The following is a 22,351-nucleotide window of genomic DNA, read 5'->3' on the forward strand; positions in this document are numbered from 1 at the left end:
GAACAAACAGATTATCGTCTAACCGCCTGTCAATTTGAAATCCATTCTGAAGTTCTCCCAAAATATCATTTTGTTCTACCCACGCTTCTATTTTTAATTTTACTGCCTGCATCGCCAGCCTGTATAGCACCGATGTAATGGTTAGCGGTCTATACGAGCGAATGTTATCCTTTTCTCCCTTGCCTTTATAGATTAAGTTCATTCTACTTTTTCGCCAACTGTCTGGTATTTCCCTCTCCTGTAAGCACTTTTCTACGGCTTTCAGCAGTGCTTCTTTAGTGTTATGCCCGAGTTCGTTAATGAGGCTGACGGGAACCCCATCTAAGCCCGGAGTAGTGCGCTTAGGAATTTTTCCTTCGGCCTTCTTCCAATTGAAATTCCCTAGTACTACATCTTCGTTGGTTGCACTCCTTTGAGTACTTTTACTCACTGGGGGAATCCCCGGGGCGACCTGACAGGCGCTGCTCTTGACAGGCAGCGCCATCTCTGGCAGAAAAATATAAACTGGGAGCATGCAACGAGCGTTCTCCGTTCTCGACACCGTGCCGCCGCTCTCGCGGTACATTAGCGTCGCCTCACAATCTACCGCCTGCAGCGCGGCTTCAAAAAGATCTCCGAGCTGGACAGGCACTTCCGAAAAGCGAACTTGATAAAAGGAGAAAGGCTCGTCAATCGCGTTTAAGGTGAAGAGCAGACGATCGACGACAACGACGCGCGACTCAACGCGAAATGCATTTTCAAAGTCGCGATAACACCCTGCAGGACGTATACCTCGACGTACGACTCATTCTGTCACGTTGAAGATACGTAACGGTCCATACGAACTGCGAAGTGAAGCCGTGCACGCCATCGATGTTGTGCGTTGTGGAGTATGAAGCATACGATTATTGTTTTGATATGGCATGCTTGCAGTAGCAGCCGTGTAGTTTCGTGAAGAAATGTTTGCCGCGTGCGAAAAAAAGAAATTATACGGCCATGGAACTAGAAAAGCCTGACAAGGTTAGAATCAAGTCCTCCGTGCCGCTGGAGCATCACCCGCCGACTTAGACGCGAGGCAGCTAGTTGAGCTTTAACCACTGCGAGGAAGGTTCAACTGCTCGCCTCATTTTTTCGGCTCTCGCGTCATGCTTGCACTCCCTTTTGATGAGAATATCGACTTTACAGGCGTATAAAACCTGCTGTACGAACACGTCCGTTCCGGCGTGGTAAAGCAGCCTTCCCGAAGCGTAAATTGCAGGCTCCGTACTTTTGACAATGTGCCGCGTTCAGTTGAATTCAACCTACCGCGCAACGCTAAACGCGATATAACGCTAAAGTGAACGTTCGACAAGGACGCTACCCGGTAGGTCTCACGAACACGGAGAATCAAAACACAAAGTTGTTTCAGCTACAAGCGTAACTGGACTTTCACAATGCGAGAAGACAGCGAGTAATCATTACTGTAGTCGTTTCGTCATGCGCAGCGTTACGTACTGATACAGGTATAGTCGAAACGAACGAAAGCGGTGAACTGAGACAGCCAAAACAGAAGGCGAGACAGTGCTATTAACTAGGACATACTTGATTCTCCTTACTGTGGGGATCCACGCTTGTCGCCTTTATTTCTCGTGCGACATGCCCTGAAACCGATACAGTTTCACACGTAATCGCGTGCCTTGGTGTTTCTGCACTGTTGTGGCAGCCCACGACACAGCAATACTTCGGACCTCACTTCCGCGGGGTAGCTTCTGCCAACGCGGAAATGCAGCTTTGCACAGCAGGCCTCTCGGTTCAGCGCACCAAGCTGGCGGCACGGCGCCCAAGTTCCCCGCACCGACTGAGGAACGCGACGCGCGCGCGAACGTGTTCCCTCTGCCGACAAACAGGCTGAGTCGACCACGCATGCCCCCAGTTGCTCCAGAGCTTCTCTCCAGAGCCGCAGCGTGGCGTTGTCGTCGCACCGCAAACTTGAGCTTGGGTACCCTATAATGTAGCCATCAGTCCATGAATAAATTATTTCAATCTTGCCGTACTGAAGAAAAGCGACTTAACTTCACAAGCTAAAACAGACTAACACTAACTTCTACATATTTCACTTCTAATTATTTAAAAATAAGTTCGCTGCGATGATGTGCTAATCAAAGAAGTCATTATGCACAAATTTACTTAGGTGTCAAGGCGAATGGGAAAAGCATGTTTCGAAAAATCCGAAAGACGCAATTGGACTTAATAAAAAGAGTGATGTTCATTCGGATAGCCCAGCTACCGAAGTGGCTAACCGTTTCAATGCTTATTTTAAGTCTTAAGTGCAGAAACAATAATGCAAGACGGGACAAGGCGATGTGGACACACACAGGCGCTAACTTTCAGCAAATTATTTATCTGAAGCCGGATCACACACATTTATACATTTAAAAAACCAATACTCAGGCATGCGCAGGAACAGTTGCATCGAGGAAAACTAGTTCTTTCCTTGTCGATGATAGTGACGGTGTACTAACGCAATCTCGGCCAAGCCTATGAATGACTGCTGATTCAATGATTAATCGAGTGATTTCGTCATAGCACCTACGCACAATGAAACACTCATCAAATAGCGCAACGCACTCGCACGTGCTAGAATGTGTGCCTAACAAGCCATGCTACCTTTCCGTACATTGCTGCAATGCTCCCTGAGCCTGTCATTAAGACATCGCCCCGTTTGCCCCTACGTAATGTTTACCACATGCTAGGGGGATCTGGTAAACAACACCTTCTTTGCAGGGCACGTAACGTGCCCTGTGGTTCTTACTGCAGCCAAGCCTTTCTTGAGCAGCTGGGTTGCGGCTTTTGCATAGTTTAGCTAACATATTTGAGGCCGTGAACACGACGCCAACGTTAACCTGAGCACCCACCTTTTTTATGTTGTGAGATAGCCTTTGCAGATACGGCATAGCGACAAACTTTTTCCGGCCATCAAAATATTAGCTCTTCTTTCGGCATAGCGACTGGAAGGTGGTTTTCTGAGCAGGCATTATGCGACCGATACAACAATGCTTAATTCAAATAATCGGGGAAAACATTCGTGGGTAGCTACAACCTATCTGCCCCCACGCAGACTTCAGAAGATGGTTCATGTGGATTTCTGTTTTCGGGACACTGGCGTCAAAAAAATTTAATCCACGGTTACAAAGATATCCGTAAGCAAAGCTACTGGACATGATGACATTCATGCAAGTGTAATAAAAGGGGACATCGATGTTTAAGCATCCCAATGGGCCATGTATTCAACCACGCTTTCACCGAGAACGCCAGATGTTTCAAGATTGCTAATGTGACTCCCATACTCAGTGTTGGGGCCCTAATATTTCAAGCAGTTTCAGACCTATATCTGTCTGGAGTATTCATAACGCCATTTTGGAGATAACTCATTGCATTGCGGTTAGACGCATTCCTCCTAAATAGCACCATACTGGGCCTCCAGCAATATGCTTTTGTCTTCGGTAAATACACAAACACCGCCATCTTGACCCTTTCACAACTGATTAGTGGCGCACTTAATAAGCCCAACATTGTAGTCTCAATTTTCTCAGACATTACAAAAGCCTTCGATGTGGTGTGCAGCTTCAATTTTCTACATAAATTAAAATGCTAGGGTATTGTTAGAAACTCACACTAGTTTATTTTCAGTTATTTCCAGCACGTAGACAGAAAGTTTTAGCAATAAGTGATATTCAATATTCGCCGAAATATACTGTGAATTGCCACAAGGATCTGTACTAGGCCAACTATACTTTTGTCTCCGTATCACTGACTTTCCCCTAAACATTCAATTTAGTAATGTCATAGTGTACACAGATGAGACAGCGCTTGTATACAATGGCAAATCGCGCTCAAGTTACAGGCTACAATAGCTTATCAGCTCCTTGCAAAATTGATCGATGATAAACACTCACAAAACGACATGCATGAGATTTCATTCTCATACGTAAAGATACTTCACAATACGTAATTAAAATGTACCTTAGACGATCGCCTAAAAGATTAAGTTGACATCTTTGAATACCTAGAGGTTAATTTAGCCTGTAACCTACTTAGGAAAGTGCAAATGAACAGTTTCTCTAAAAACTTTATTATAGCTGTTACGCCCATACTGGTGCCCGGCAGTATTTTTTCCGCAACGTACGTTTAAATAGTGCTGGGCAGTATCGAAGATACATGTATCTTAGATACTATCTTAGATACTTTATGGGTATCTTGTATCTGTATCGCGATACGTCTCGCAAAACGAGTATTTGCATCTGTATTTCCGATACATTCAATAATGTATCGTGTATCTTAAGATACAAGATACTTCTATCGCAACACAACCGTGCGAAACAATAATCACTGGTCAAGCTCCGCTTCTCAAGCTGGTACTGGTGCCACTAAGCCATCTGAATAAGTCTATGGGCAGTGACGTTATTTTGATTTTACGCCAGAGTCATCCAGTGAGGGTATTAGATCAGGAAGACAAGCGTGCGGACGTCTACGCCCAGCCCACGTACCTTTTCTTTTCTCGATTTCTTTTCTTTTTAGTTGCGCCAATGCCGCGACACTTGCTCTTAGCCACTGTTTTGCGCCGCGTACTCCACTGCGTGCGGCGTCTATCGCGCAAATTCTGATGTTGTAACGGTGCCGTTATTGAACATTATCTTGCGTCTTGCTCCGTAACGAAATGTGATGCGTGCAAGAATAGGGTTGCTTTGCGTGGCGTGGATTTTCCATATCAGCGATTTGAAGGATCTCGTGGATGTAAGTTTGACTTGCATTCAGTAAATTAACTTATATGCAAATAAGATTCTAACAACTTTAGCACCGCTGGTACTTACGCTAGATCTAATAGAGCAAGTGTTTACCTAACAGAAAATATCTTGGCGTACCGTATTTTTCACTTCCATCTACATTTATTCAAAGAATTTATGAAATCATAATCTTATTATTAGCACAAGTGCTTCCTTAGCTAGCTGTCATTTTGCATCACATACGTTACCTAGGTCTCTGCACTGTTTTTCCGGTCTGATTACTGCAGTATGTCTTTTGTAACGCGCTCCCAAAATAAGATTTCTGCTTTATGCTTCTAACTGTCTGCTTTATTTCTACTACTGTTTACACACTTACACGTTGCCAAGGCGATTTTGAAAACAAATATATTATGTGGGCGTGCCTTGAGTATACAGTACAAAATATTCTGCTTGCCGCTTAAGAAAATAGCGAAATTGAGTTTGCATTATAATAACGGAAATCATTAGGAGCCATCTTAAAGATGTTAGGAAGGGGATTCGAGAAACATTGTTTTACTGAATGCTCCGTTTTACTCATGAGCGTCCCAACGAGCCGTTTCAGGCAATTTTCCATGGGAACTGAATTTTCTATTGTCTCAACAGGTAAGTTGACGATACTTCATGCTCATAGCTATTAAGGGCGCCGTCTGTATTGTATTTCTGTACTCATTCAATGTGAATGTTTGATACACAACTACCTCTCTGTTCTACTTATATTTGTTTTCTTGTTTTAGGCCTTCTTAAATATTTTTTGTATTACCAATCGCCCCGTAATGGGAGCTATAAGCGGCAATAGCGCGTACAGTGGCGGTGTCCTGCGACGCTTTGTGCAACTATACAATACGTACTCAGACATTTCTGTGTTGCGCATGTTCTCTCGTTGAAGAAAAGTTGCTAAAATATTGCACGTTATTCAGTATATCAACAAAGAATGCCTTACGACAGCAGCTAAGTAGAACATAGAAATTCATTGCAGTTTTAAGTCATCTACGTATACACCAGGGGTCTCAACTCCGCTTATAGCCGGCGGGCCGCAGTCGCGAAATTTAGCTCCAAGGGCCGGGACAGTGAAGATGGTGGGGTCGGAGAGAGTTTGAACAAAATCACGTTGCCATTTGAAAGGAAGCCTTTTCCATATCTCATATATAGGTCATTTCTGAAGGGGCTTTGGAGTCAGGATTCGAGAAACAACGATACCGACACAACGAGTGAAATCTGAACGCGGATTGAAATACATTTTTGTTCCACGGTTATGTCTCAGGACATGGTAGGAGGATCGAAAAGTGGGCCAGTTGGTAATTCATTTTCTTCGTTCGGCGAACTGGGAGCGCGGAAAATACACAAAGGACGAAGCGAGGAACAACATAAGACGAGCGCTCACTAACAACTGATTTATTTTCCACATCGGAAGGACACATTTACACACAAATTGCGCATGTCAAGAAAGATTATGACGACGGCATGAATAGCATGCGAAGCGTATGATCAAGGCACATGTCTAACGGTTATCTAGGTAGCTCAATTCACAGTCATGCAGTGACAGGGAAGGATGACTTATACATTGATCTGTATTCCTGGAAATGTGATATGCTTCAGATATTTCGCGCGTAGTTTGATGAGGATGCCGGAACAACACAACTGTATTCTCAAACAGAGGTTGGCACTTGCATGAAAAGCAATGTGACGCTAAATGGGAGTAAGGTGTGTTCTTCAAAGAGCTTTTGTGTTCTCTGAGACGCACGTTCACACATCGGCCGGTTTGGCCAATGTACATACGTCCACAAGAAAGGGGTATCTTATATACCACTCCGGTGTTGCACTTAACAAACTTGTTTACATGCTTCTGGAGGCATCTTCTACCTTTAGATGCATTCTGTGCCCTCCTGTGCACCATTGAACATATACTGCCCAATTTATTGGGTGCAGAGAAAACAACGCGCACGCCAAACCGGTTTCCCACATTTTTTAACCCATGGGCCATTTTATGGATGTAAGGGATTACAGCCGCACGCTTCTTTTTTTCTTCTTCCCTGTTCCCTGACGAAGTGCATGTGCGTCTTTCTTTATTTTTGACCGTACGCAAGAGCTTTTCACAGACTGAGGCTATTACGTAGGAAGGGTATCCAGCACCTATTAGCCGTTCTAACTGTGCTACGAAACCACTTTGCATGGTATGAAGGCAACATTTTTCGAGGGCTGAACGTAAGCACGACATTACTATTCCGCGTTTAACGAGCTTGGAATGACCAGAAGAGTAGTCTAGAACGGGTTTTGCAGAACGAGGATTATATTTCCAACAAAGATGCTTATTACCGAAAAACAGGGAAAGGTCTAGGAACTGCAATTTGTTATCTTTGGGAACCTCGGAGGTAAACCGGAGGCCCATGCCTTCATTCTCGAAGCATGCCTTGACACTTTCAACGTCCACTGCTGAACCCTTTTTGATGATGATTAGATAATCGTCAACATAACGGAATACTTTTGTGTTTGGCTGAAGTTTAGCGTCACATTGCTTTTCGTGCAAGTGCCAACCTCTGTTTGAGAATACAGTTGTGTTGTTCCGGCATCCTCATCAAACTACGCGCGAAATATCTGAAGCATATCACATTTCCAGGAATACAGATCAATGTATAAGTCATCCTTCCCTGTCACTGCATGACTGTGAATTGAGCTACCTAGATAACCGTCAGACATGTGCCTTGATCATACGCTTCGCATGCTATTCATGCCGTCGTCATAATCTTTCTTGACATGCGCAGTTTGTGTGTAAATGTGTCCTTCCGATGTGGAAAATAAATCAGTTGTTAGTGAGCGCTCGTCTTATGTGGTTCCTCGCTTCGTCCTTTGTGTATTTTCCGCGCTCCCAGTTCGCTGAACGATGATGATGATGATAACAACTTTATTGTTCCGCCAGAAAAGGAGGCCCCCTACTCCCCGTCCTCGGCACACAGGCCTAGGCGACGGGGGCCGGCACCTCCGCGATTAGAAGCAGGCGAAGAGGTCTTGACTCCTCGCGGCTTCTTCCGCCAGGCGGATGGCTTGTTGCTGTGAAGCGGGTTCCTCGCTCCGCAGCAGGGCTTCCCAGGCCTCTCTACAATTGATATTTGATTTAGCCCCTGGGGAGCTACCACACTCCCAGATTATGTGGTCGAGGGTCCCTCTCGCCCCACAGTGCTTGCACCTATCGTTTGGCCTATCATCTTTCTGAACATGATATGCCCAGACCGGGTTTACAAAATTGCCAGCTTGCAGGCGCCGCCATGCGACTGCCTCCCTATTGTTCAGGCTTTTATCCGGTGGTGGCACCACTCTGCGAAGTAGCCGATAATTTTCAACGATTTCGGTGTAACTTTGCAGACGCTCGTCCACGTTCTAGAAAAGGACATGGTGACCACATGTTCCTCACGAACGAAATGCTTGATACCAGTCATCTCTGTGTAGCTCACGAACATACTTATTTAGAAAAAAAACAAATCGCACGGAGACGGTCATGTGTGCCGGCCTGGCCGCTAGCGTATGGTCTCAAACACCGTATACACCTTGCGCTCCTCCCCTCCCCCCCCCCCCCAAAAAAATCACAGCATATCCACGGAGTGAATGATGATGAGTGGGCGAAGCTGCGGAGGTTCAGCGGTAAACCGTGAATCTTCCGTGCATTCTGCCCAGTACATCATCACCGACGTGAGATCGGGCGCGTTTATACTAAAGGTTTGATGAGAGTTATGACGACTTGCAGCTCACTTTAATTTTACATGTACGCTGTGAATTTTCATTGTTTAGAAAACCATTGCTTTAGAAAACATCTGGCGTCTTTCGTTAAGCAGCTGGCGTCTTTTCGTTTTGCTTTAGAAACATCTGGCGTCTTTTCGTTTTGCTTTTGGAAAACATCTGGCGTCCTTCGTTGGTTTATTTCATCAATCAACGGCGTTTTGAACAAATTTTTTATTGTTTAATCACGCACAGGAGAAATCTCACCAGGCACTACCTTGGAGGTAAACAATGGCTGCTAATGGGAATGAGAGACAGAAGAAGTCGGCTTTTAGCTAACACTTACACTTCTACTTCTACTAACGTTTCCTACTGGAACATGCCAATGGCTGCTAATGGGGAATGAGAGACAGAAGAATTCGGCTTTTAGTTAACGCGCAAGCTGAGAATTTTTTATTGTTCAACAACGCACAGGAGAAATCTCCCACCGGCACCACCTTGGAGGTCAAGATCTGGTACTAGCGTAAAGACTGGTTACGCACTACGACGGGGACGAACGGGTGCCGCTTTAAGGAGCTTCGCCCCTAAAAGTCACTACCAGCGTTGCTGCTGCTGCACACCTGTCCGGATATATGGTATTGTGCAAACTGTCGTTTACGGACAAGGTTTTACGCACAAGTCCACACCGGTATTTGCGCTGTCGTGCGAAGGCTTCTTATTGAGTTACTGTGATTATATGGCAACCCGCTAGCTGGTCGGCAAGCTGAGCAGCGACTCCCATCAATTGCAAAAATGACAAGCAAGAACCGCTGTCAGTGAAGTGTATAAAGAGTTGTCCTGTGAAGAAGCTAAAACAAGCCCCAATAAGTTGTTTTGGAAGGAAACTAATGTACACTGTGCAAGAAGGGCAAAACTTTGAAGATACCAACAGACATTTCATTCAAGTGAAACAAAATAGGTCACAGTTAGGAAATTTTCAAGCATACATTTTTGTGTATAGGCGTTTGCTGCTACATTATATGGATCTATAATAACAAATTTGAGAATGTATCGAAGTATCTTAAGATACAATTGCCAAGTATCGTATCGGATACAATTATTGCGGCAGTATCTTGTATCTGTATCTCCAATACTTTTTGCCTCAGTATCTTGTACCGTATCGCGATACAATTTCAAAGTATCTTTGCCCAGCCCTGGTACGTTACACTTTTACATTTAACTATTTCATGATCACCTAGCTTTGTTTTGACACATGGGGACTAACGTAGACAACGTAACGTAGACAACTCCTTGACTGCGATTGAAGAAACGAGCTATAAGAATAAGTTTTTCTTCTGTCCAATACCCAAGTAATATCCTATTCTATGAGTTCCGCCTTCTTTCATTTACATTTCTACGAAACTACAGGCACAGCTGATTAGTAGACAAGATACTGTACACAAATTCCTCAATTCTTAATAACATGTTTACGTTCCAGCGTGTGCACACTAAGCAAGCAACTAACCGTAACTTAAGTCTCCCCGATTGTAACACGCTTGGCGCTTCCAGCGATGCCTCTGGACAGATGCTAGTCACCAGTATGGACCTCTTTACAAGATCTACCCATTGTGTAACCTCGATATGCCGCGAGACCTAAACAGACCAGAGGAAACATGCTCGCACCTCATCAGACTAAACGTCGCATACACCAACTCCTTCAGGAGCAAGATTAAGCTGTCGGACTCACCAATGTGCGTCAAATGTAACGTCCAAGAAGATCTGCATGATGTTCTTTGTGAATGCAAGCGATACGAATCAGAGGGACAGTCTCTGAAAGCGACCTTGCATCTTCAGTGGGGATCACGCTTAGAGTTGCGATATGTTCTGGGCCCATGGCAAAGCGGCATCTGTGCGCTATGTGCCACGACTTTCTTTACGCTGTCGACTTTCTTGCGGGCCACGAGCCTGAACGAAGCATTGTAAACTTGTGTGGCTGTATGTGTTCTGCGTTTATCACTGTAATCATAATCGTCACCCAGCACCTGGAGTAGCACGTCAGGCGAATAGCCAGGCAAACATGTCCAGCTTTTCATTAAAATGTTTATCTCTCCCAATTGTAACAAAGTGTATGGAGAAATATGGTGGCAGTTTTTCTCTAACCTCGAATGATGGGCATATTGAAATAAAGGTCGCGAGAAACTTTCGTGTTCCACGTAATCACTGTTATTTTCGCAATGAAGCATCCTGATTATTTTATTTATGACCTTGCCTGCAAGTTTACCATTCTTCATTTCAGTTGCTTTCATTGAACTGCGGGTCTTCAGAAGGCCTGCCAGTACCATAAAATGATCTTTTTTTTCAATTCAATCCAGTTTGCACAGACAAAACATTGCCTAGGTTGAAGGGACTAAAGGCAGATTATCTCTGCCTCACTAGGGTCCCTCCACCCTTACATTTGCCCCTTACACCCATACATATGCTGAAACATATGGTAGCTAGAAATGCTATTGGTCCAAATAGTTCTGCATGCATCTTCTTTTGGGTAATGTACAATATAGCATTGATTGAGTGTTAGGTAGAAAGAAAAAAATCACGCCATATCCACGATGTGAATAATGATTGAGGAGCTGGCTCGGAGATAATCGGGTAAACCGTGAATGCTCCGTACAATTCCTGTACTTTCATATGAAGACGTGACATGTTGTTATAGTAGCGATTATGGTCAGGTTGTTCTCGAACCACAAGCGGTCGCAGACGTTGCAGCTGTGGCCGAACGTGTGGTCGTCGGTGCCACCAACTTCCGGTAGCGACTGCTTTCGGCGCTTCACCGCTGCATCCCGCGCCCGTAGCTTTTCGAGGTTCTCTCGCCGCCGCTTCACAGGCTTGTGTCTCGGAGTACGCACGACGCTGACGTCTCTCTGCCTCCTCGCGAGCTCTCATCGTGGAGTCTTCGCGGCGAACCCGCGCTGCTGCTGCCTTGCGAGCCCTCCACTCCGCCGCCTTGTCTTCTTCGTTCACGTTATTAGTATCGAAGCGCACTGACTGACGACTGTCGAAAGAGAGAGGAAGCGCGCAGTTGTGGCCCTCTAGCTGTCTCCTATCAAACTAGAGCACGCGCCGGAGTGGAGCGAGCGCCGCATGCTACAGTTGGCTATGCTTGTTATGGCACGACATAGCCAATCTTGTGGCACACGGCAAGAAATAATGCGTAGTAGAATGAACTACTATCGCTTTGATGGCGACATAGAATCCGAAGAAGAAGAAAAACACGTGCGTAATGGGTCGCTTCTCCGCTTCCTCTTTATCTTCTTTTCTAGGTCCCAACATCTTCCGGGGCCTCAGTTGTGGTAGCGCCGATCTCCAGGTAGTATATATCTTCTGCGCGGGTCTTTTCAAAACTTTTCCGCTACCCAGGCGTAACAGGCAAGCGCGAACAATTCCGTCATTGCCGAGGTAAACTTCTTCAACTTTTGCCAGAGGCCACATAAACTTCGCCCAACAATGCTGTATGTGGTTTTGCCTGAGTTATTATCATCATCAAGGCGGTCGAAGAACAAGAGGAAGAATACTTCTCTTTCGTGCGAGCTGCGCGCGAGCGTGCACATGGTACAATTGGCTATGCTATATGTGGTTTTGCCTGTGTTAATATCGTCGTCAAGGCGCTCGAAGAACAAGAGGAAGAGAACTTCTTTTTCGCGCGAGCAGCGCCTGTAGCGGTCACCTCTGGAACTACGGTCACGGTTACGGCGCGGGACTTGGCCCCAGCCAGTGCCTCCTCTATTTTTCAGTGCCTGGGCGAACGCTCTCCTCGGGCCGTCGAGCGCGCGCTTCGCGTCCGCTCGCCGCTGCCGCGTGGTGGCGCTGTGCAAGTAGACTACGGGAAGCTGGCGCTGAACGGCCGCGCGTATTACGAAGCTCCGAGTTTAATTGCATTTGTGCTTCTTGCAGGCTTTCACAGGTACAGGGGGGTGGAAAGAAACGCGAACATAGCGGCGCGCTGTTTTCATCACGCTCTAATCGCTGTGGCAATAAAAAGATGCTAGATGGTCTTTTATTGTGTTGTGGATGACGTCGTGTTCTCATCAATCATCCTATAACCACTTGAAAATAGATGCGAAACATCAAAGAATGCAGATGCCCCATGTTCGCGTGTCTTTCCATCCCCGCTGTAAGTATTCCGCGGGCAGAATGTCGGACGTGCTGCCGGTTCGACACTTGCACTCGAGTTTGATAGTATTCGCGTTTTATTTTCTATTTCAGGCTATTGCAACCGCCCCAATGCCTTAGTATGTCATACTGTTGTGTTCCACTCTGCAAATGTAACTGAAAGAAATCACGATTGTCTTTTTTTATTTCCCTTTATTGATAAAGAAAAAAAATCTCACAGGGTCCCTTATGCATTCATCTAAGACGACTGAAAGGCGAAAGCCATCTGCTTCTTTTTGCTTTTAGTCAATGTATTGAATATTCCCTGCCTCCCTCCGAAATATTTCTGCGCCTAAAGTGGTTTTCTTACAGCCTCAAGGATCGGAGGCAGTGCAAGGTTTCTGCACATCAGCAGAGGCATGCACTGCCTCCATGATCGGCCCATTTTGACCAAGCGAAGATGTAATATGACGACGTCACGTTATGTGACGTCACGACGATGACACAAAATTTTATGATCTGTGACATCATATGATGACGTCATCACGTAATTACATTTTGCATCACTCGTGCTGACGCCGTCGACGGTCAATTTTCGCGTTTGATGAGGCATCTAAGGCCTTCGCCTTAATACACTGTTCGGCTATCGTTCCGTGAAATTCCAGCTGCCGCTGGTGTACGGTAGAGGTGGCTTGCAGTATTTAGGCGGGATAATTGGTCTCCTAATACATCTTCAAACTACACTAGAATGCAGCCGTCGTTTACGACGCAAAGATTTCATAGAATATAAGAAGCGGCGGCTTACGAAGGATGCAGTATAGCGTCACTCTTTGCAGACTACCCTTCACGTTTGCAGCCCAAGGTAACAACTGTATCAAGCATGGCAAGTATCCCTAAACGTGACTGTGTTGGATCCGAACAGTCAACGAATGCATGTAGTACCAGTAGCAGTGCTGTCTCGCGATCACCGCCATGTGCATGCAGCGCTGACATTAGGTCCCGAAGCTGAAGAATCGGAGCCCATGGACACTACATGCGCTACCGGCGAAACAACCGACAATCATTATGTACATTGTCACTGGAAGCAGCTTAGTGACATTTCATGCTATTTAGCGCATGAACTCATGGCTGGCGTATAGTGTGCTACACCAGTAGACGGTGGCACGCATCGGGGAACTTTAAGCGTCCAAGCTTTCAGTATTAGCTCTTGGCAAATGCTGCTTTCGAAAATCGACTTTCAGGCAGTCAATAACCGACTCTCAGTCAAGCGAACGTAACGGTGACAAAACAATTTTCCGCGAATCACTGGCATGCGCTCTCTGGAATCGGGCTAGCAGACGACGCGCGAGCGTCTCGATCAAATAGCCGCGAAAGACACATGCCTTCGAAATGGGCTGGTTGCTCAGAACGACAAGTGCTTCATGATTCCAGTTTACAAGTTTTCATTATACTTTAAGCAACGCGAATACAGCCGAAAACTGAACCATATAGCAGCTTCGAATTCAGCCACGGCATTCGTTTCCGCGAGCGACTACGCGACGGCTGGTCTACTACGGTGGCGGCGCCAGGCGGCTAAAAGCCGCACTAACGCGCTCCGCTCTTTCGCCCAGGCACAGAAAAATAGAGGCGCTGCTCCAGCTTAAGAACTTGGCAAGCCGGCTCCTAAGATCCATGAACGTGAAGCGCGTGAGCTTCGGAACTACGACGGGCTGAGCAAGAGCGCGGCCAGCTTGGAAGAGAGCAGTACGTTCGGCCTGAGGGAGGAAAATGGACCGAGCTGGTGCCACCAGACCAGCCGGCACGAGCTTGGCGTATCCCTGAGACGAGTGGGTGTTCCGGACCGGGCCTGTGGTGCTGTTTCTGCGGTGTACGAGCGTGCGGGCCAAGGCGAGCAGCTGAGCCTGTTCCAGATTCGGGTCCTTGCACTTCGGCGACCATCATGGCCCAGCATACGATCCGGAGTTGGTCGTCCGGTCGTGAGCTGCGCAGAGCAGCCCCCACAAAGGGGGCGTTTGGCTGGCTTGTTTGTACAATGACGATACACGTGATTAAATTCGGCTCTCGGACTCGAGCAGAGACAAGAACACTCTTTTATTGCGATAGCATCTATATGGACACTGTCGGCTGGTGTTTGTCGTCGCCCTCATGTCCCGCATATGTATACGTATGTATATGTAAGTAAAAGCCACAAAGAAAAATAAATCAGAAGAAAAAATTTCCGAAGTGCGCCACCGGGATTCGAAACTGCGACTCCTCGCTCCGCAGCGCGCCGACTTAAACAAAGCGGCCACGCTCCACCGCTTGTTTGAGATACTAACGCCGAGCTATTTATATGCACCGTTTAACGTTGGCGACACGCAGAGCTCGGATGTGCTTCAGCGTGTGCAGTATCACTCGCGAAATGGCCCAAAGGGCGCACTTTAAAGCAACGATCCTACATTTTCCTTCAGTTTGAAAACTTCGCTTGAGACGCACACTAAAAGTGGCTCATTTCTGTACCCACTCGCGATGTGTAACGCAGGGTAAACAATGCGACGAACGCAACAAGGTGGCAGGAGACGCGGATGGGTCACTCCACGCGCCGCAGTTTTCAAGAGAAAAAAATCTAAGAGCGTTGGGCTATAGCGCGCTGCTGAAACACGAAGTAACAACTGTGACATTTAGTTCGCGCTCATCCTGTGTCACGGCCGGACTGGAAAAGCCGCGAGCGTTGCGTTTCCAGTCCGGCCGCGCCTCTATATACCTGTGCGTTATTTTCGGGAGTGTTGTCTTGTGTTTGAGCAGCGCGCTGCAGCTGTCGTGTTGTCACCGTTGTTAGTTCACGGTCTTCTTGTGTGTGTGCTCTTTTCATGCGTCCTTTGTGCTGGAGCAGCGCGCTGGAAGTTTCGACCTCCTTGCCGTTCTTCGCTTTATAATCCAGTTTGTTGCTATCCCAATCATTGTTTCGCCGTTGCTGCGAAACTTACTTTTCCTGCCAGCTGGAGTCACGCAGCACGAGACATTCTTACGAGCTCCCAGCTCACCAATAAACCCTCGCGTACTACCTGAAGGCATCGTCTGCCGGAACTAGACCCTCGTTATGAATTAACGAAACAAGGTGAATTTAAGGGCTCGTTTTTCTGTATAATGGTCAGATTCCGCACAAGCTTACTGTTTGAAACAACGTTCCCGCCTGTAGCCAATAGGTATGTAGCACGGGTGGCATCGACGCGACCGCCCACCGAAAGAAGACGAGGGCCAGCGAGGCCATGAGTGGCGCGAGAGCTTTGATAGCCCTCAGACTCAAAAGATAAATGAAAAGAACGGTAGGGGATATCGCTCCCGTGCTAGAAGAACGTTTTACATGCGATGCATTTCTTAGCGAACCTTTGGCCCTCTGAGCGTTTCTATCTACGTATCTATCTATCTAGCCGCCTACGTCTGGATGCTCTCATGATCGCCTCCTCAACTTGGTGAAGATCAAGATTGGCCTGAGAGGGTGAGAGGATTTGACGAATATCACTGTCGGGTCATGACATCAATAACGTCAAAATCCTGTCGCGTACGTCGTCAAATCCTTTCCTCTAGACACGTGTGGCTCATACCCGTTTACCACGGGCCGCGGTGAACGGGTATGCGCCACAGTTGATTGACAGTCATATCTACCCAGGAACAGCGAGAACAGACATTGGTAATTTAAATGCGAGAGCGTTAAAAAAACTGACATCTGCGGCGTTGGCCCGACGCCAGGTCTACAAACTGGTTTGGAAAAACATCCTATGCAGGGGCAATGTCGGTGCAACGTCAATTGTGGTTGTGGTGCTTTCTATCTAATTTTACAAGAAAGCAATAAACACTTCATATGTACTCCTACGATACAGGCGTCATATCAGAATAACGTCTGTGATTCCAGTAGTGGCTACGCTTTTATAGCAGTCTAATAAACATTACATTTGTATTCCTATATTTCAGCAAGCTATATTGAACGGTCGACCCCGGAGGAATACATTAATGGAAGCTACCTATGGTATTCATATGATTTCACCATAAAGTGCGCTTAGTTTCGATAATACTGACGTATGCATACACTAACGTGAGGGCTGACGTTACGTCGCACCATAGGTTACGCGTTAAAAGCCAGTGTTGCCGACGTGCTGGGTAAGCCCACGATGTGCACACAGCTACTACACTTACAAAAGCACGTCGATCCACCTCGTCACGCTTGGCTCAAAGCCATAAAACATAGCAATGAAGTGCTCGCTGACTTATTCGCATGAAACCAATTCCCACAACGCGTTGGATCTGCCGAATTTTTTGTCTCTCTCTGTCTCACACACACATACGCTCTACAGTTGGTAACCGCGGACTTCTGATTCAACTCGTACTTGTGCCTCGTAATAGCGTGCCACAAAAAAAAATTGGCTAAGTTCGCACTAAGCAGCGCAAGGCCTGAAACAGCGAAACTGGACGAAATCGGAAGACTAACCTGGTTGCTTCAAGGTTGTTTCTACGCCTTAGCTAGGTGATGCTAGGTTGTTTCTACGTTGATTCTCAGCGCGTAGAGGTTCGAGTTAAACCACAGACAGTCACAGGCACGACACGGACATGCAAGTTCCAGAGACATAACTTCGCACTGAAGGCCAGCGTTCGCACCTCTAATAGGTCTACAACCTGCTTATTGTAGTTGTAGCTAGGCAGAACTTGGTTGAAGCTAGGTTGTCGGTTCACATTTTGGCTTGACTTCTTTCCGCATACCCGTTTGATGACGATAGTTTTCTTCATTTTTACTGTACCAGCGGTGAGTAGTGGTATTTAACCAACCTCTGTGGTACAGACCTGTTTTTCGTGATGATACCCGCATACCCGTTTGATCACGATAGTTTTCTTCGTCATTTTTAGTGGAGCAGTGGTGATTAGTGGGGTTTACCCAATATCTGTGGAACATACCCGTAGGCCGCACAAAGTACGGCTAGCCTTCAGCTTCGCTGTTAAGAGGAAGTGGATCCATGTCGAACACCAACAACCAACGCTAAGTATCCTAGGCCAACACCGAAGCCCCTGAGCCGTCTTCAACCACTGTGGTTGCTTCTAACATCATCTGCCTGATGGAATTCTGGGGACGGAACGCCTACAGCGTGGTTCGTCCAAGCAAAGGCCCATTTCGAACCCTCGCGGACATAACCACAGACCTGCAAGTATCTCCTTGTGGTCTCCACGCTTCCAGCGGCCCTCATAGACGACCAGGGTTGCAATGAAAGCTTATTGGTGAATCACTTGAACAGCTTTGATATAGCGCGAAACGACACATGGACAAGAGAAGGTATATAAGCGGTTGTGGTATAAGCGGTCTGATTTTGAAAATAAACGTCTTGTTGCTAGCAGCGCTGTGTGGTGTCCTTATGCAACTTTTCGTGCCCGTGTGTCGTTTCACGCTACATCAAAGCTGTTCAAAGTCATCGTCGAAATTAATAACTTGTTCCTTTTGTTCGCGCACACCTTTCCAGCGCCGCCTTATGATGCAATCGAGGGCGCTATTCTGGATCGCAGATCAATGCCGGTGCACTCATGGAGGCACCAGCTACTCTTATCCGAACAGCTAGGCAATCAAGGTCGAAGCCAGATGCTGTGCCGAATGCTTAACCTTCTCGGCCCACGCGCTTGCACCACTGACGTACCCTTGCACGGGTGCTGTTACAGCGAAGCTGTCTTTGCAGATCCCGTGCGGAACCCACTTCCACTGGTTGCAGCGTGCGATGCCTGCGTCAGCATCGCACGCTGCGCGTTCTTCACCGCCAGAGCGACCCAAGGCAGCATCGACACCATTCCTAGTGGCTCCTCAGCTGTGTGACAGACTGGAAGTCTTGGTCGCGACCACTTGTAGCGGCGTTTGGCCTTGCTCCCATCTTCACTCTCGTTATTCATCTCTACGATGCGGTCCGTGCCGCGAACGTGAGCGCTACAGAGCTGCAAATCAGCCAGCCAATTGTTGCTATCACCGCCATTTGGGCGCTCAAGAGCACGTCGCAGCCTTCTCCTTGCACTTCGCGGTGAAACTGTACGGCCGGCCGCTGAAGACGACGAGCGGTCACAGCCCCACCCATGGTGTAAGATATACACTCTAGTATATATCTTACACCGTGGCCCCACCACATGTCGCCTCTTCTATGTCATCGACAAGGTCACTAAGCAACGGTTCCTGATTGAAACAGTTTCACAGGTCAGCATTCTGCCAGCTACACGAAGGGATAGCACAGCGGCTCCCATAGTTAAAGGAATGGGCGCGCAAACACGCACACAAGAGAGAAGTCAAAACACAAACACACCGGTGTTTGTGTTGTCTTGAACTGTCCCTTTGGTCCGTATTTTCACACCCAGTCTCTAGTATGAATACCTACCAACCAGCTCAGCTCTCAGTTATTCTAATGCTCCCATCGTGTATACATACAAGCCACAAATGGAACTCGAATTCCTGTATTTCGACAATGCTTACTCACACAGAACATGGGGTTATGAATAGCATACCGGTAGCCCTTCACGGTTGTCGGCATCCGTTCTGCCATTACCTGGACTTATTTCTTCACCGACTATCGCTTAATTGTCGATACCGAACGACAACGCCTCCTGGACGTCACGAAGTCCTTGTGCAAAGCATTGCTGCTCTGTAAACTGCTGATTTAGCGCTCTTTTCCACTACGGCATCCAATGAGCCCTTCGCAGCTTTGCTACGACAGTTGCTTGAACTGCACCGCCTAATTGAAAAAGAAAGCCCGTCTGCCACGACGTACGAAACAACGCCATCATTTCCGGACATCTGACCTGCGGACATTTATCAGACGTGACCTGCGAACTGTTTGTGAGCCGTACATGTGGGTGCCAGACACTGTTTTTTTTCCTGAATCAAACACATTTGCTTTGTATATAAAAAAACGTGGCAGTCTCACTTACAATTTACCAATACCCCGAGGGAGAATTAGAAAAATATGTGTCGCCGCATGGGCGAAGCAATGAATGCGATAGCAACAAAATGGAATGTTATACAAAGTAAGGCATGCAGCTAACTCTTTTGGATCCGATCAGGAATAACTCTACAAAACGCTGGTTTAAGCGAATACGGCCGCTCCAGAGAGCGAAGCGGTTTTCTGTCTGTTTCGTCTCAACGCGAAGTAAGCGGTGAGAGCACAACACGTATACGAGCCGTCTACTGAATATCTGTCGAGATAGCGCGCGCGCCAGCTCTCGCGACCGCACTGTTAGGATCAAATTTCCCAGTTGCTGCTTGAGCAACGCAGCCCCTCCCACCACCCCCAACACACACACAGGGGCCCCTTCATGCTCCTTGACCCGCAATAGCAGCAACTGCTGCGGTAAGCATGCCATGGCGGTGTCCCTTGTGACAAGCATCGGTACGCTGTCCCCATTTCTCTTCCTAATGCCGGCGCGGGAGTCACAGGCAAGATTTGAGGCCTCAAGGCACGCGCGCCCATAGGTTCGCTGCTATCGCCAACCGACGGAGAGGGATGGGTGGGGGAGGAGAACAAACCTACACTCTGAACTCATGAACATTGTATAACTTTGAGGTATCTGTAATTCACACCATTCTAAATTTAAGGTGAAAGATATATCATGAGAGTTATGGTAGATTCATGATAGATACTTGATGTATGACATGATAGATCACGTTAGAGTCAGGATAGATATATCATGATGTAAATTATAGTTGTGAACACTAGCGCTCTCGGTCTTCATGCATCTGTATGCATAGAGGTTACATTTCACATTTTTTTACAAATTCTAAAAAAATATCGAGTGAAAACGGCGCCTTTTTGTCCGAGAACAATAATCGTCCTCTGGCTTGCTTGCGTTGCCTTTCATGAAAACTAGGCACTCGCCATATTTTTATCAAGAAAACGTGTCAGGTTGCTAATGCGCATGCCGTTCGTGACCTGAATGCGATAATGCAAGGAAAGGCTCGCAAGGTAGGTGATAATTATTGTTGTGGTACAAGAACGCACCGTTTTTGCTCGCTTTTTTAGAATAGTATAATTTTGCTACCACATAGTTTAAGTTCTAAAATATGAGTACCAGATAAAATTACACTGGTGCATGCTGTCTATATACTGTGACGTAGCAGTTGACACGCCTTTAATGTGCCTTCGAGACTTCGCGAACCGATCACATCCGAGGCACAAAACAATCTCAAGATGTGTCCCCACAAGCGAAGAACATCATGTGATGATGATAATGTACACATGATGAAGAAGTGCCTGATAAATGCCCACAATACATAATAAAAATAGACATCGAATTTTAACTACATTAAACGAAGGTCGATCTTCCCATAGGTATTGAATTATTTAGTTTAGGAACATTTTTAAAAAGTCGACAATCCCTACTGTTACGAATGAAAATGTTTCTTATTACGGTTAGAAAGGTTTCGAAGCCGACTATCTTCTTGAATTCTTATATTACCGTGCATGTCTCTTTATCGTTTTTTTTTCATGGTTATTGAAGTTCGGCAGTTATACCGGCGCGGAACATGCCTTCTTGCCGAAACAAACGAAAATGTTCAGTGCATATTTCACGCTGTAACTTTTCTCACCACAAGCAGATCTTACCTATAATAAAATCATACTGAGCCAAAAGCGGCGGTGGTTGTGGCGGCTGTTGCGGTTGCTGCTGTTGCTGCTGTTGTTGATGTGTAGGATGGGATATCGACAGCCACGTTACTGCTGTTATCAACAATACCTTAGACTTCGTACAAGCCATGACAATCTGCCACAATGTCGCTCGTACTGAAGCAACAATGTTTGGTACTTGTCCACAAGTAACTCTTCCTCGAAAATTAGGCAAGCAGCGCTGCTTTGTCAAGACTTCGTCGTCAAGTGCTGCTGACTCGACTTCGCAAAGAAATGTGCATTGTTGTCCGCACCTTATGTTCCTTTTATAGAGAGTGTCTTTGTCTATACGTCTGCGGATTGGATACCTGGTTCCGTTGCTGTAACGCAAGCGAAAGTGGATAATAGCATTCATTCGACGAAGAATTGTTTTTTACGTATTTTACTTCTTTATGCACATATGCTGTTGCTGCTGGCTGTCAACATCGGAGTGATTGTCAAGATATATTCACATCTGCTAAATGTCAAATGCGTTTTCCATATCTGTGGTCCGGAAAGGTTATGGCCTATGTATCATACGTGACGCCAGCAGGTGCTTACGGCACTGCAGTTGATAACGTCCTAAAAACATTCAAGAAAACAGTCACTTCTGATATATGCGAAATGCGCACACAAAAGAAAGATATTTTGAGAAATGCTATACCCCACTTATTAAGTTGAAAGCCTTAGATGCCTCATCAAACACGAAAATTGGCCAGCGGCGCCAGCGGCGTCGACGTCAATGCGAGTGATGCAAAAAGTCTCCACGTGATGACGCCATCAAATGACGTCATCCTGACGTCTCACAGTGCCAAAACTTGGTGACGTCACTATGAACTTACATGACATTGTCGCATGGTAAAAGGTGGTCCGATCATGGAGGCAATGCAAAACCAGCTGAGGTGCAGAAAGCTTGCAATGCCTCCGGTCCTGGAGGAAGTACAAAACCACGTCACGTGCAGAAAGCTTTCGCAGGGTTGGGGGAGGATCAATACATCGACTGAAAAGAAAAATATGCTTTTCGCCTTCGAGTTGTCTTAGGCGAATCCATAAGGAAACTTGCGAGTTTTTAAACTAGAACCGATGCACGAGAAATTAACATTA

The 22,351-nt window shown here is 46.5% G+C and overlaps 1 protein-coding gene across 1 annotated transcript in view; it reads right to left on the reverse strand.

Annotated features, from left to right (window-relative positions):
* The window catches only part of LOC119400216 (4-pyridoxate dehydrogenase), a 63,706-nt gene extending 45,191 nt beyond the window's left edge, over positions 1-18,515 (reverse strand). The window contains exon 1 of the mRNA XM_049417547.1: positions 18,326-18,515. Coding sequence (XP_049273504.1) covers positions 18,326-18,515 — 190 coding nt within the window. The remainder of the gene's footprint in view (positions 1-18,325) is intronic.
* Between the last annotated feature and the right edge of the window lie 3,836 nt (positions 18,516-22,351).

Source organism: Rhipicephalus sanguineus, chromosome 7, assembly GCF_013339695.2.
Source record: "Rhipicephalus sanguineus isolate Rsan-2018 chromosome 7, BIME_Rsan_1.4, whole genome shotgun sequence".
NCBI classification, from domain to species: Eukaryota; Metazoa; Arthropoda; class Arachnida; order Ixodida; family Ixodidae; genus Rhipicephalus; species Rhipicephalus sanguineus.